This window comes from Ahaetulla prasina, chromosome 6, assembly GCF_028640845.1.
Source record: "Ahaetulla prasina isolate Xishuangbanna chromosome 6, ASM2864084v1, whole genome shotgun sequence".
In the NCBI taxonomy this organism is placed as follows: domain Eukaryota; kingdom Metazoa; phylum Chordata; class Lepidosauria; order Squamata; family Colubridae; genus Ahaetulla; species Ahaetulla prasina.
Genome location: NC_080544.1, coordinates 8688923 through 8704716, shown reverse-complemented (window position 1 = coordinate 8704716; position 15794 = coordinate 8688923). Strand labels below are relative to the sequence as shown.

Sequence of the window (15794 nt, the reverse complement as noted above, 5' to 3'; positions counted from 1 at the left end):
ATCCTTATCTGATTTTGAAAACAAAACATGGATTGCATGTTATATTATTATAACATGTTATTATTATATTATAATATAATAATGTTATATTATTATAATATTGTATTATTATGCAATAATACAAGAGCAACCAGTAGATTTAAACTTAATGTCAACCGCTTTAATCTAGATTGCAGAAAATATGACTTCTGTAACAGAATTATCAGTGCTTGGAACACTTTACCTGACTGTGGTCTCTTCCCATAATCCTAAAAGCTTTATCCAAAAACTTTCTACTATTGACCTCACCCCATTCCTAAGAGGACCATAAGGGGTGTGCATAAGAACACAAACGTGCCTACCGTTCCTGTCCTATTGTTTTTCTTTTTTCTTCTTCCTAGATAGATGATAGATAGATAGATAGATAGATAGATAGATAGATAGATAGATAGATAGATAGATATGCTTATACCTCCTAATATTTACTCATATATGTGTTTATATACGATATAATCTTTTTGTATGGTACTTACATATATTGCTGTGACAAAATAAATAAAAAATAAAAATGTTTTGAAAGACATTGAGCTAACCTGCAAAATCAAGGGGGTGGGAATCCCACAAGACACTAGCTGGACTTAAAAACAGGTTGAGGTTTCTACCGATTGGTTGTAACAATTTTGCACAACAAAAGAAGAAAGTGTTTACCTCAGTTTATAAGTGTTACTTCCTCTTGATGGGTACAATTGTCAATTAGATACCAAATGAAACCGTGTCAAAGATGAATTCCTATTGGAAAAACAAGTTATTAATACCAATGTACGAAAGTGTAAAATATTCTTTGGCTCGGGGGAGGGAATAGAATAGAATAGAATAGAATAGAATTTTTTATTGGCCAAGTGTGATTGGACGCACAAGGAATTTGTCTCCGGTGCATAGGCTCTCAGTGTACATAAAAGAAATAGAATAGAATAGAATAGAATAGAATAGAATAGAATAGAATAGAATAGAATAGAATAGAATAGAAAATATATTACAGAATAGAATAGAATAGAATTTTATTGGCCAAGTGTGATTGGACACACAAGGAATTTGTCTTGGTGCATATGCTCTCAGTGTACATAAAAGAAAAGATACGTTCATCAAGGTACAACATTTACAACACAAATGATGGTCAATATATCAATATAAATCATAAGGATTACCAGCAACAAAGTTACAGTCATACAGTCATAAGTGGAGAGAGATTGGTGATGGGAACGATGAGAAGATTAATAGTAGTGCAGATATAGTAAATAGTTTGACAGTGTTGAGGGAATTATTTGTTTAGCAGAGTGATGGCCTTCGGGAAAAAACTGTTCTTGTGTCTAGTTGTTCTGGTGTGCAGTGCTCTATAGCGTCGTTTTGAGGGTAGGAGTTGAAACAGTTTATGTCCTGGAGATCAGTTTTATGCCATGTTGATTGACTAACAGACACAAAGGAAAGTGGACCAACTGCATCAAGTTATCCAGAAGACTAAAAACTCCTAAAAACATCAGATAAAGGTTTTCTTACAGAGTGGAACATACACCAAGCCATTCTTACATTTTCAACACTTGTAAGCCTATCAGTCAGGAAATCGACAAATAGTGACCAGTCTTGGTGCTCATATACCATATTTGCCCTGGGATTTACATCTTCCTACAAACATTTTGGAATTTAAAAAAAATACATTTTTTATAGCTTAGCTATTATATATTTTACATATTTTCCTTGAAGTCTTCTCAAGGAAGCTGACGCAGGGTAAACAACCTATACTGGTTAAACTACACTTGATGGTCCAGATCTGCAGCTTATCCCATCTTAACTGTATCGGTTTTAAGGCACTTTTTGCAAATAATATCTTTATAAAGGCAGGCTCTCTAGCAGATTAGAGCGAGAGGGTGAAATGATGAGAGTTCCTGGATTATTAAACTTTAGCGACCCCATCTGGCTGACAGTGGCATACCGATATATGAGAAAATCATAAAATGTGGAATACTACTCCGAAGAAAAAGGAAATTATATTTTAAGATGAAGTTTGATTTTCTAAAGCAATATCAACGCTACTCAAGTTGACTTTTATTGACTTCAGTATATTATCTTCAGCTTTTGTGTACAGCTATCCAGTTTCCCTATGCTTTTTTGTTTTCCAAGCAGTGTTTTCTCAAGGCTAGAGACAATTCCAAGTTATATACTTGCAATTACAATGTTAAAAATGGGGAGTGCAAACTGATCATTATTTTTATTTATTAAATTTTTACGCCACCCATCTCCCTTACAAGGCGATTCATGGTTTATGCTTCACCTCCAACAATTATAATAGTCTCACTTCATGAAAGGGCCTCTGTGGCTCAGACTGGTAAGACAGTCTGTTATTAACAGCAGCTGCTTGCAATTACTGCAGGTTCTAGTCCCACCAGGCCCAAGGTTGACTCAGCCTTCCATCCTTTATAAGGTAGGTAAAATGAGGACCCAGATTGTTGGGGGCAATAAGTTGACTTTGTATATAATATACAAAAGGATGAAGACTATTGCTTGACATAGTGTAAGCCGCCCTGAGTCTTCGGAGAAGGGTGGGATATAAATGCAAATTAAAAAAAAAATGATTATGGAAAACAGAATAAATCTATTGCTGCAATATGCTATACAAACCAGAAATGACCATCTTGTGAACTGCAACCAAACCTTTGCAAAACTTATCATTAAAGGCTAAAATATGAACAGACCTGTACCAATTATGTTATGAATATGAATGAATTACAAATGTACTTGTACATTGAAGTACAAATGAACTTGTTCAGTTGACTACGCAACTGAACCAATATTTAATAATGACTTCAAAGAGCATAACTACTGATATATTTCTTAATGATGCCATCAATAGTCATATTTTAAATAGATATCAGATTAAGAGATATCAGATTGCTTTTGAATGATTAGGATGTATTTATCTTTGATTTGTATGGGGGAAGTTAGGATTTGAGAAAAAGGGGAGGATTATAATTTGTGTTAGGGAAAATTTAGCGAATGATTGTTTTTTCTTTTGAACTATAACTTGTGTTTGTTTTGGGAAGTCGGCAGGGGGGAGGGAAAGGGTGGTTTTGGAGGGAGGGGGGAGGGGATGGAGTGGGGGAGGGGGGGAAAGGGTGTGTGAAAATTTTTGTAAAAACTTTTTCAATAAAAAAAAATAGTCATATTTTAAAAGATTTAGCGGAAGAGAAAGAAAATCACGTTTTTACTCTTCAAAATTTGTTTTTATTCTGGACATAATTGTTTAAATAATAGTGTACCCACACCCAATGCTATCTCATGCATGATAGCTCTTACAGCATTTAGATGTTTATACAAAAAAAATCATTAAAGGATAAGCATGTTTCCTTCTAATTGTCCATATGTAGTCTATATCTGTAAGGAACAACTCACTAGTCTTGCGGACATACTTTTATGATTTTTAAATTTGAAGAACATTTATTGAACATCTTGATTTGGCTAAATCGCACTTACAGCTTCAGGAGCATCTAAATTAGCACAGGTGATTACCAAGTTTTAATGAAACAAAAAATCCCACAAAGAGTATTTACAAATACTGTACTTTTTGGAGTATAAGATGCACTTTCCCATCCCTAAAAGAGGGTGGAAATATTGGTGGGTCTTATACACTGAATAGAGCCATTTTTGGCCTCCCGAAGCCCCGCCCTGCATGTCCTGCTTTTCACAAAAATGGGGTGCGCAGAGGGTTTAGGAAGCCTGCAGAGTGCTCCTGGGGGCTGGGGAGGGCAAAAAAGACCCAATTTTGGTAAAAAACAGCCCCGTTTTTGCCCTTCCCAGTCCCCAGGAGCACTCTGCAAGCTTCCCAAACCCACTGCATACCCCATTTTTGTGAAAAACAGGACACGCAGCAGGTTTGGGAGGCCTGCAGAAGGGACCAGGAAGGGCAAAAACCTTTTTTTTTCTTGCTTACCTCTTCAAAATCTTTGTGCATCTTATACACCGGTGCGTCTTATAGTCCGAAAAATACGGTATCTGCCAATACGTTAATTTGATACATACATTTTAAAGACGGAATAGAAAAGGCAATTGGAAATTTCCACTTTATCCAAGCAATGGGAAATTCTATTGGAAACATTTGATAAACCTTAGATTACATACAAATTTAACTTTGGGGCTGGTTTAGCTCACGCTGGTAAAGCCTGTTATTAAGAACACAGTAGCCTGCAATTACTGCAGGTTCGAGCCCGGCCCAAGGTTGACTCAGCCTTCCATCCTTTATAAGGTAGGTAAAATGGGGACCCAGATTGGTGGGGCAATAAGTTGACTTTGTAAAATATACAAATAGAATGAGACTATTGCCTTATACACTGTAAGCCACCCTGAGTCTTCGGAGAAGGGCGGGATATAAATGCAAATTTTAAAAAAATGATTATGGAAAACAGAATAAAGCTATTGCTGCAATATGCTATACAAACCAGAAATGACCATCTTGTGAACTGCAACCAAACCTTTGCAAAACTTATCATTAAAGGCTTAAAATATGAACAGACCTGTACCAATTATGTTATGAATATGAATGAATTACAAATGTACTTGTACATTGAAGTACAAATGAACTTGTTCAGTTGACTACGCAACTGAACCAATATTTAATAATGACTTCAAAGAGCATAACTACTGATATATTTCTTAATGATGCCATCAATAGTCATATTTTAAATAGATATCAGATTAAGAGATATCAGATTGCTTTTGAATGATTAGGATGTATTTATCTTTGATTTGTATGGGGGAAGTTAGGATTTGAGAAAAAGGGGAGGATTATAATTTGTGTTAGGGAAAATTTAGCGAATGATTGTTTTTTCTTTTGAACTATAACTTGTGTTTGTTTTGGGAAGTCGGCAGGGGAGGAAAGGGTGGTTTTGGAGGGAGGGGGGAGGGGATGGAGTGGGGGAGGGGGGGGAAAGGGTGTGTGAAAATTTTTGTAAAAACTTTTTCAATAAAAAAAAATAGTCATATTTTAAAAGATTTAGCGGAAGAGAAAGAAAATCACATGTTTTTACTCTTCAAAATTTGTTTTTATTCTGGACATAATTGTTTAAATAATAGTGTACCCACACCCAATGCTATCTCATGCATGATAGCTCTTACAGCATTTAGATGTTTATACAAAAAAAATCATTAAAGGATAAGCATGTTTCCTTCTAATTGTCCATATGTAGTCTATATCTGTAAGGAACAACTCACTAGTCTTGCGGACATACTTTTATGATTTTTAAATTTGAAGAACATTTATTGAACATCTTGATTTGGCTAAATCGCACTTACAGCTTCAGGAGCATCTAAATTAGCACAGGTGATTACCAAGTTTTAATGAAACAAAAAATCCCACAAAGAGTATTTACAAATACTGTACTTTTTGGAGTATAAGATGCACTTTCCCATCCCTAAAAGAGGGTGGAAATATTGGTGGGTCTTATACACTGAATAGAGCCATTTTTGGCCTCCCGAAGCCCCGCCCTGCATGTCCTGCTTTTCACAAAAATGGGGTGCGCAGAGGGTTTAGGAAGCCTGCAGAGTGCTCCTGGGGGCTGGGGAGGGCAAAAAAGACCCAATTTTGGTAAAAACAGCCCGTTTTGCCTTCCCAGTCCCCAGGAGCACTCTGCAAGCTTCCCAAACCCACTGCATACCCCATTTTTGTGAAAAACAGGACACGCAGCAGGTTTGGGAGGCCTGCAGAAGGGACCAGGAAGGGCAAAAACCTTTTTTTTTCTTGCTTACCTCTTCAAAATCTTTGTGCATCTTATACACCGGTGCGTCTTATAGTCCGAAAAATACGGTATCTGCCAATACGTTAATTTGATACATACATTTTAAAGACGGAATAGAAAAGGCAATTGGAAATTTCCACTTTATCCAAGCAATGGGAAATTCTATTGGAAACATTTGATAAACCTTAGATTACATACAAATTTAACTTTGGGGCTGGTTTAGCTCACGCTGGTAAAGCCTGTTATTAAGAACACAGTAGCCTGCAATTACTGCAGGTTCGAGCCCGGCCCAAGGTTGACTCAGCCTTCCATCCTTTATAAGGTAGGTAAAATGAGGACCCAGATTGTTGGGGGGGCAATAAGTTGACTTTGTAAAAATATACAAATAGAATGAGACTATTGCCTTATACACTGTAAGCCGCCCTGAGTCTTCGGAGAAGGGCGGGGTATAAATGTAAACAAAAAAAAACAACTTACATTATAACTTGCATTTGTACAGAAAATAGACAAAATTACTATTGATATTCTCAATGAGAATACAGTATGACTATGGTCATGTATATGTTTTTGGAATATGCTAAAACGTATTACTGGAAGAAGACATTGCATATATTAATTTGAGTTTGAATATTTTGAGATGTCTGTATCTTTTGATTTATATACGTACGATATGAAAATTGGCAACTGGACAATGGAAATGGATTATCCATGCCCTTCCTATTGCTAAAAGAAATGTTGAACATTGAAAAGCTAAACAAAATAGCTAAACAAAAATGTGAGAGGGATCTTGGAGTCCTAGTGGACAACCATTTAGATATGAGCCAGCCGTGTGCAGCAGCTTCCAAAAAAGCCAACACAGTTCTGGGCTGCATAAACGGAGAGATAGAATCAAGATTACGTGAAGTGTTAGTGCCACTTTATAATGCCTTGGTAAGGCCACATTTGGAATACTGCATTCAGTTTTGGTCGCCACAATGTAAAAAAGGATATTGAGACTCTAGAAAGAGTGCAGAGAAGAGCAACAAAGATGATTAGGGGACTGGAGACTAAAACACATGAAGAACGGTTGCAGGAACTGGGTATGTCTAGTTTAATGAAAAGAAGGACTAAGGGACACATGATAGCAGTGTTCCAATATCTCAGGGGTTGCCACAAAGAAGAGGGAGTCAAACTATTCTCCAAAGCACCTGAAGGCAGGACAAGAAGCAAAGGGTGGAAACTATTCAAGGAGAGAAGTAACTTAGAACTAAGGAGGAATTTCCTGACAGTTAGAACAATCGATAAGTGGAACAGCTTGCCTGCAGAAGTTGTGAATGCTCCAACACTGGACATTTTAAAGAAAATGTTGGATAGCCATTTGTCTGAAATGGTGTAGGGTTTCCTGCCTGGGCAAGGGGTTGGGCTAGAAGACCTCCAAGGTCCCTTCCAACTCTGTTATTATGTTATGAACACAATCGGAACTAGAATTTCAATTGCTAAGCAAGTTAGCGAGTTGTACCTGATTGTATGACTTTTGCGAATCACTGCACAAGTAAATTGGTTGTTAAGTGAACCGGTCTCTCCTGATTGACTTTTTGTTGGAGACCAGTTGAAAAGGTCGCAAATGGAACTCACATAACCCTAAGACATGGCAACTATCATCAATATATGCCAGTTGCCAAGTGCACAAATTTTGATCATGGAACTGTGGGAATGCTGCAACAATTGTTAGTGCAAGACCGGTCATGAGTCACTTTTTCAATGCTGTTGTAACCTTGAATGGTCGCTAAACAAATGGTTGTAGGTCATGGACTAACTTTATACACATAATCATAATCAAAGTGATATAACAGAGGGAGAAACTGAGCTACGTTTCAAACACCGCTGATCCATAAGAATAATCAAATGTCTTATTTCTAAATACAACAGCATCGGACTAAAAAAAAAAGGAATTTCTGTATATTTAAGAATAATTTTTTGACCTCCAAAAATTTACCATTTAAAAGAAGTATTTATCTGCAATATTCTTTCAAAGAATGACGGCACAGGGCTAGTACTTTTAATGACAATTGGCTTGGAAGATTGAATAAGTCTGCTACTGAATACTTTACCTGGCAACATTTTTTCTTTAAAGTGTGTTGCTACATTCATATAACACCCTTATCCTGGTTTAGGAATTTCTGGGTTTGCACTGAACCATAATAAAATGGACTATGTTCAAACATAGCCACCTAATCACAGAAAGAACTCAGCATTTTGTGTGAATGTAGGTCTTAGATTTGTATCCTGTCTAATTTTAGAATAGAATAGAATAGAATAGAATAGAATAGAATAGAATAGAATAGAATAGAATAGAATAGAATAGAATAGAATAGATTTTTTTATTGGCCAAGTGTGATTGGACACACAAGGAATTTGTCTTGGTGCATATGCTCTCAGTGTACATAAAAGAAAAGATACCTTCATCAAAAGGACAACAAAGAATGTTCTTTCTGCGCCAACTTGGGCCGGTTTAGCTCACGCTGGTAAAAGCCTGTTATTAAGAACACAGTAGCCTGCAATTACTGCAGGTTCGAGCCCGGCCCAAGGTTGACTCAGCCTTCCATCCTTTATAAGGTAGGTAAAATGAGGACCCAGATTGTTGGGGGGGCAATAAGTTGACTTTGTAAAAATATACAAATAGAATGAGACTATTGCCTTATACACTGTAAGCCGCCCTGAGTCTTCGGAGAAGGGCGGGGTATAAATGTAAACAAAAACAAACAAAAAAAAACTCAGTAAGCTCAAACTGCCCAAGGAGCTGCTGATTCAGTTCTACAGAGGAATTACTGAGTCTGTCATTTGCACCTCTATAACTGTCTGGTTCGGTTCTGCAACCCAACAAGAAGTTCCAAGTGGGGACAAAGACACTGGAAACATGGAGACTGCTTGGAAAGATGGTTTAATGGTGGTCAGGAATCACATGGCTTGAGTTCCTGAACAGAAAAGGGGCTGAGATCCTGTGTGCTCCCTGGCTTTATGCTTTTTCTGAGCTTTGAACTTTCTGGGGCACAGGAAGAGTATCCTGATTGGTTGTCAAACTCCCAGGAGGTGGGGGGTCTTAGCTAGCCTTGCTGGCTGATGTAATCTTCCCAGGTGTCATGTGGTGAGTTTCTGTTGCTAGATGGGTCCTATTATGTTGCAGATGATGATGGCCCATTGACAAATGTGGGGAGAATGAGTTTCTGTCTCTGACCCATTGACAAAGGTGGGGGGAAATGAGTGAGCTTGGTTGAGGCTTTAATGGCCCATTGACAAAGGTGGGGGGTGGCAGGAAGTTGCAGGGAGCTGCTTTGTCTTTAAAACATGTTTCTCCATTTCTCATCCAGGGAAATATATTCTGCCTTTTTAAATATTTTCTAAAATATTTCATTCTTCTAGGAGGGGGGTGGGTGCTAAATTCCTACAGATAAAAGCATAAAAACAAAAGCTACAAGAACACAGCAGGCTTTGAAGAGGCGCATAGTCCAAGGGTCTCCAACCTTGGTCCCTTTAAGACTTGTGGACTTCAACTCCCAGAGTTCCTCAGCCAGCTTTGCTGGCTGAGGGACTCTGGGAGTTGAAGTCCACAAGTCTTAAAGGGACCAAGGTTGGAGACCCCTGGCATAGTACACGTACTTTCCCAAGACATCTTACCATCTGGTGATCAATCTTATCCATATAACATCCCAGTGTACCTATGCTGGAAAAGTGTCACTATCACACACTCAAAATAGAGCCGGAATAGCTCAGGCTGTTAGCGCCTGTTATTAGAACACAGTAGCCTGCAATTACTGCAGGTTCAAGCCCGGCCCAAGGTTGACTCAGCCTTCCATCCTTTATAAGGTAGGTAAAATGAGGACCCAGATTGTTGGGGGGGCAATAAGTTGACTTTGTAAAAATATACAAATAGAATGAGACTATTGCCTTATACACTGTAAGCCGCCCTGAGTCTTCGGAGAAGGGCGGGATATAAATGTAAAAAAAAAAAAAAGATTTTCATCCTTTGTGAAACAAAACCTTTTGAAGACAGCAGGATCTTCTTCCAAGTATACACGAATTGTGGAATTACTCCAAATTCCCATCCTGAGTAGAACTGTCTTTCTCAGCCTGAGTATCACCTTCAGATTGTACATCATTCTCCTTCTCAGTTACTACATCTTGTTCCACCTGGTCTTCGCCTTTGTCATTCAAGACTTTGGGACTTAAATCTTCATCTGCAGCAGTTTCCAACAAGGCTTCCTGGAGCATTAAACTAGGACTTACCTGGCGTGGTTGTCCATCTAACTCATTTATCACAACATTTAAGTCGTCTTGAGCCACTCTGTTTTCTAACATCTCTTGCATTGACTTAATTTCAGATTCTTCTGGCATGTGTCCAATCTTTTCTTCAGTTGTCATCTGTATGATTGAAAATTAATTTCATCTACATGGTAAAGGTAAAGGTTCCCCTCGCAGTTACGTGCTAGTCATTGCCGACTCTAGGGGGCGCTGCTCATCTCCGTTTCAAAGCCGAAGAGCCAGCGCTGTCCGAAGACATCTCCGTGATCATGTGGCCGGCATGACTCAACGCCAAAGGCGCACAGAACGCTGTTCCCTTCCCACCAAAGGTGGTCCCTATTTTTTCTACTTGCATTTTTACGTGCTTTCGAAACTGCTAGGTTGGCAGAAGCTGGGACAAGTAATGGGAGCTCACCCCGTTACACGGCAGCACTAGGGATTCGAACCGCCAAACTGCCGACCTTTCGATCGACAAGCTCAGCTGTCTTAGCCCATCTACACGAGTACATTATTAAAATCCTTTTTTAAAACCCAATCTTAATCTAGGTGTCAGGGTTCCAAGTGATTCCCTAATTAAATCATGAGCCTTGAGCCAAGTTTCAAAAGAAACCCAGTTGTTTATTAGGAGCTTCATGTCGGCACATTCCAAGTGAAGCCAACTCTGACCTCACTTAATTCATGTCCTGGCTCTGATCCTGTTTCCCCCTCCCCCCCAAGATGTCTCATGGTCACATTCCCCAATGAAGCAATTTCTCAGGTTGTAGAGTCCCTTCCTCTGGCCTCTGTGGGTATCTGTGGAGATGGCCTTAACATGGAGATGGCTGGAACGTGCTTTTGTTTTGACTGAAGTGCGATTCCCTGGCTGCAGCTGCAAGGCTCGGTTCCCATCCCCCTGCCTATGGCAACTCAAGAGCGGGTCAAGAATGCTTCACGAGTTGACACGAGGGTTTCAAGATTCTCTTATATTACCTTAGTAGGAAAAAAGATCATTCCAGAAATCCAAGTGTTTTTTGTTTCCTGACTGACAGTCTTGAAGGCAGTGGTGGGATTCAAATAATTTAACAACCGGTTCTCTGCCCTAATGATCAGCTCAGTAGGCATGGGGTCATGTGACTGTGTGGGTGTGGCCAACTCAATGTTACATATGTTGGTGGGCGCTTCGCCTTAGCTGTTACAATGTAATAAGGGTTAACTAGAGAGGCTGTTTCTGTAAGAAGCGGGGCAATAAAAAGTAGGCTAGAAATACCACCAGAATGTTGCCTTCCTTACAGGATTAGCCCTGTAAATTGGAAAAAAACAAAATAAGTTTTCTTCCAACAACCAGTTCTCTGAACTGCTTAGGAAATTAACAACCGGTTCTCCCAAACAGGTGCGAACTGGCTGAATTCCACCACTGCTTGAAGGGCTTCACAACAATCTAGAAAGCCTCCAAAGAATTGTCCAGCTCAACTTACACTCAGTGTAACCAAGGCAGGATTGCTATGAGTCTCTTTCTCATGCTTTTTTCCTACTTTGAAAAATAAATATTTTCTGTAATGGTCCTCCATGCTCTCAGAGACTGCTAGACATTCCATCACCTTAGTCTTAAACAAGACTGATCTCAATTCTTCAAAATAAGAACTAAGCTTGCACAAAAGCTCTACATGGGGCTGCCCTTGAAGTGCACTAGCTGCAGTCCAGAATGCAGCTGCGCGAGTAGTAACGGGAGCCACTCGTTGCTCCCACATAACACCACTGCTACGCAGTCTGCACTGGCTTCCTGTGGTCTTTCGGGTGCGCTTTAAGATTTTGATTACCACCTTTAAAGCGTTCCATGGCTTAGGACCCGGGTACTTACAGGACCGCCTGCTGTTACCTTATGCCTCCCACCGACCCGTACGCTCACACAGAGAGGGTCTTCTCAGGGTGCCGTCTGCCAAACAATGTCGGCTGGCGGCCCCCAGGGGCAGGGCCTTCTCTGTTGGAGCTCCTACGCTCTGGAACGAACTTCCCCCTGGCCTACACCAAGTGCCCGACCTTCGGACCTTTCGCCGTGAGCTAAAAACACACTTATTTATTCAAGCAGGACTGGCCTAACAGTTTTATTAAATTTTAATTGGGGTTTTATTATTTTAGGGTTTTTAAATTTTAAATTTTTTAATGTGGCCACTTTGTAATATGCTTTGTTTTAAAAAAATTTGTTTTAATTGTATATATATTGAGTTTTTATCTTTGGCTGTACACCGCCCTGAGTCCTTTGGGAGAAGGGCGGTATAAAAATCTAATAAATAATAATAATAATAATAATAAAAAGTAAGTTGCAGATTCTGTACAGATTTTTAGACCTGAATGGATTTATCCAAGGCAAAGAAGCAATTATGATCCTTCTGAATGAAATGCTCCATGTTGTCTTATCTGGTGTCCTTAACCTCCTCCAGTTCTCTGAACTTGTGAAGAACCTCAAAATAAAAGGGTCTGGGTGACTTCCAGTAGGTAAAAATCATTTTAATGCAAAGTGAATTTCAAAGGTCTGTTAATAATAGTATGTCAGGTGCATTTGTTAAAATAAGTACTCACTTCACCTGCCTTCTCATCAGCCACCTCTTCTCTCAAAGGTTGGTGTGATGCTCCACCTATTTCCATTAATTTTTCAGGAGTATCTTCTGTTTGCTCTTGGAAAAGATCCTTTATAGAATAAAACCACATTCAGTTTACTTCAGCTACCAACCATCTAGCCATAAATAAACTGTTTCAACTCCTACCCTCAAAACGACGCTATAGAGCACTGCACAACAGAACAACTAGACACAAGGACAGTTTTTTTCCCAAAGGCCATCACTCTGCTAAACAAATAATTCCCTCAACAATGTCAAACTATTTACTGAATCTGCACTACTATTAATCTTCTCATCGTTCCCATTACCAATCTCCTTCCACTTATGACTGTATGACTATAACTTTGTTGCTGGCAATCCTTATGGTTTATATTGATATATTGACCATCAATTGTGTTGTAAATGTTGTACCTTGATGAAGGTATCTTTTCTTTTATGTACACTGAGAGCATATGCACCAAGACAAATTCCTTGTGTGTCCAATCACACTTGGCCAATAAAAATTCTATTCTATTCTATTCTATTCTATTCTATTCTATTCTATTCTATTCTATTCTATTCTATTCTATTCTATTCTATTCTATTCTAACCATCTTAGCATCCATCCATCCATCCATCCGCACTTTTTTTAATATGCATTTTTTTACAACTGCTCCAACAATTTTTCTCATTACACCAATGAGCAAAATATGGGCCATTGTACTTTAGTGTACTCTAGTGTAAAATTAAGAGACCCATACCTTCTGCTGCTCTTCAAATTTTTGGGCCATCAGAAGTTCTTCTGCCTTCAGCTTTTCTGTACTCTCCAATTCTGCAAGAAGTTCTTCATAATAAAGTTCTAGGTGGTCATTTTCGGACTTTTTCTAGAAGAGGACAAGGGATAGGAAAATTGGGAGGAAAGACAATTTGATTCCATCATTGCTGAGACAAGCTTTCTTCAACTTTGGTTGGTTTGTTTTTTTTAATGTATCACCTTTTCTTCTTTCTTTCTATTTTCATTATAGTTGTAAATCCAGGAGGCCAGGAAACAGATGGGGTCTGTTGGCCGGCGATCCGCCACCTCTGCAAGTCCTTCAGCCAAACATATTCCGAGGTTTTCCTTGAAATATTTGGCATCCATTCCCATCGTTTCTCTTTCACTCTGCATTGATCCAAGGGACTGGGTGAACTTGTACCAGGTTCTCTGTTTACAGGAAACAAAATAAAACAAACATAATAAATTGCAGCAGGGCAGCCCTTAGAATGAATCTAGGTCCTAATTAAATGTCTTTACTAGTTCTTACAGAGAAGACATTATGCTAGACACCATTTTCAAAGAATAATATTTCTTTTTGTACCTCTCATAAATCATAATCACCATCTAAACCGGGGTCTCCAACCTTGGTCCCTTTAAGACTTGTGGACCAACTCTCAAGAGTTCCTCAGCCAGCTTTGCTGGCTGAGGGACTCTTGGAGTTGAAGTCCTCAAGTCTTAAAGGGACCAAGGTTGGAGACCCCTGATCTAAACGAATAGACCTACACTCAGTTAATAGAAGGATCAAAATTTACTAGAAGAATAACAGAATTAGAAGGGACATTGGAGGTCTTCTAGTCCAATCCTTATACAATTCTGAACAAATGGCTGTCCAATCTCTTCTTAAAACCTCCACAATTCCACAAGAATCCACAACTTCCGAAGGCAAGCCATTCCATCGGTTATTTATTCTCACTGTCGGGAAGTTTCTCCTCAATTCCAGGTTGCTTCTCTCCTTGATTAGTTTCCATCCATTGTTTCTTGTCCTGCCTTCAGGTGCTTTGGAAAATAGGCTGACCCCCTCCTTCTTTATGGCAGCCCCTCAAATATCGGAACACGGCTATCATGTCACCCAGAGTGATGGACAAAGAAATCCATGAATCTTGCAAAAAAAAGGTAAAAAAGAAAACGAGGATTTGACTGCAAATACAGTGAACTGTATTGTATGGATGGCTGCTATGTTGCTGTTTGATTTCTTTTGCTGTCTATTCAATTTGTAATTTTTGCTGGTTTTTGTTATTGGACTACTGCAATGCTCTCTACATGGGGCTCCCCTTGAAGAGCACCCGGAAGCTCCAACTGGTCCAGAATGTGGCCACGCGGGTGATAGAGGGAGCACCTCGTGGCTCCCATATAACACCTCTCCTGCGTGAGCTGCACTGGCTTTCGGTGATCTTTCGGGTGCAATTCAAGGTGTTGGTTACCACCTTTAAAGCGCTCCATGGCTTAGGACCGGGCTATTTACGGGACCGCCTACTGCCACAAAAGCCTCCCATCGACCTGTGCGCTCCCACAAGGAGGGCCTCCTTGGGGTGCCATCGGTGAAACAATGTCGACTGGCGACCTCCAGGGGAAGGGCCTTCTCTGTGGGGGCTCCTGCCCTCTGGAACGAGCTGCCTCTGGGGCTTCGCAAAACTCCCCGACCTTCGGACCTTCCGCCGTGAGCTGAAGACTCTTTTATTTCATCGAGCTGGGCTAGCCTGATTAAGTAATTTTAAATGGGGTTTTAGTTTTTTGTATTATTTAGTTTTTTTAATATTTTGGCACTATTTATATAAATTTTTAGTCTGTTTTTAATGTGTATTTATTGTATCTTTTAATTGGCTGTTAACCGCCCTGAGTCCTTCGGGAGAAGGGCGGTATACAAATGCAATAAATAAATAAATAAATAAATAAATAAATAAATAAATAAATAAATAAATAAATAAATAAATAAATTGCTATAGTGCATAGTGTCATTTTTTTTAATATGGGCAGCTGGCCCTTAGAATTGTTGAGTTGGACACAACTGAATGGCTATCATATCATCATCACCAATCATCATCTCTTGTTGGAAAGGAACTATGAAAGGGCATGTAGCCTTTCCGGACATATTATAATCTAGAAATATATGTGCAACCCAGATAAAACTTCTCAGCCAGAAAAAAAAAAAAAAAGACCTCCCAAAATGTCTCAAGGAGCAACTCCTCAGGGTCCCATATAATAATGATGAAAAATACCAGGTCAGCTTTTGGATCACAGGACTCTAACACCCAAATGAATATTCTCCTTTTCGGAAGCTTTTAGAACTCAGAATTCATTCGGAAGGAAGGAAGCTACTCAAGGTTAAAAAAAAAAAAGGGCATCCTTTGCGCTCTCATTCCTCCG

The 15794-nt window shown here is 39.2% G+C and overlaps 1 protein-coding gene across 1 annotated transcript; it reads right to left on the bottom strand.

The window, feature by feature from the left end:
* Positions 1 to 9827: 9827 nt before the first annotated feature.
* On the bottom strand, positions 9828 to 13754 carry LOC131200761 (DPY30 domain-containing protein 1-like). Its single transcript, XM_058187992.1, has 3 exons — positions 13608 to 13754; positions 13375 to 13497; positions 9828 to 10001 (listed from the first exon to the last, which is right to left on the bottom strand). The coding sequence occupies exons 1-3, from the start codon at positions 13752 to 13754 to the stop codon at positions 9828 to 9830; spliced, it is 444 nt and encodes a 147-aa protein (XP_058043975.1).
* Between the last annotated feature and the right edge of the window lie 2040 nt (positions 13755 to 15794).

Excerpts from the sequence above, each read along its gene's own strand:
- LOC131200761 (XM_058187992.1), bottom strand. The coding sequence starts at position 13,754 with ATGGATGCCAAATATTTCAAGGAAAACCTCGGAATATGTTTGGCTGAA. Across the intron at positions 13,498-13,607 it reads ATAGAAAGAAAGAAGAAAAG|AAAAAGTCCGAAAATGACCA; the intron begins GTGATACATTAA and ends GTCCTCTTCTAG. Across the intron at positions 10,002-13,374 it reads AATTTGAAGAGCAGCAGAAG|GAAGCCTTGTTGGAAACTGC; the intron begins GTATGGGTCTCT and ends TTAATGCTCCAG.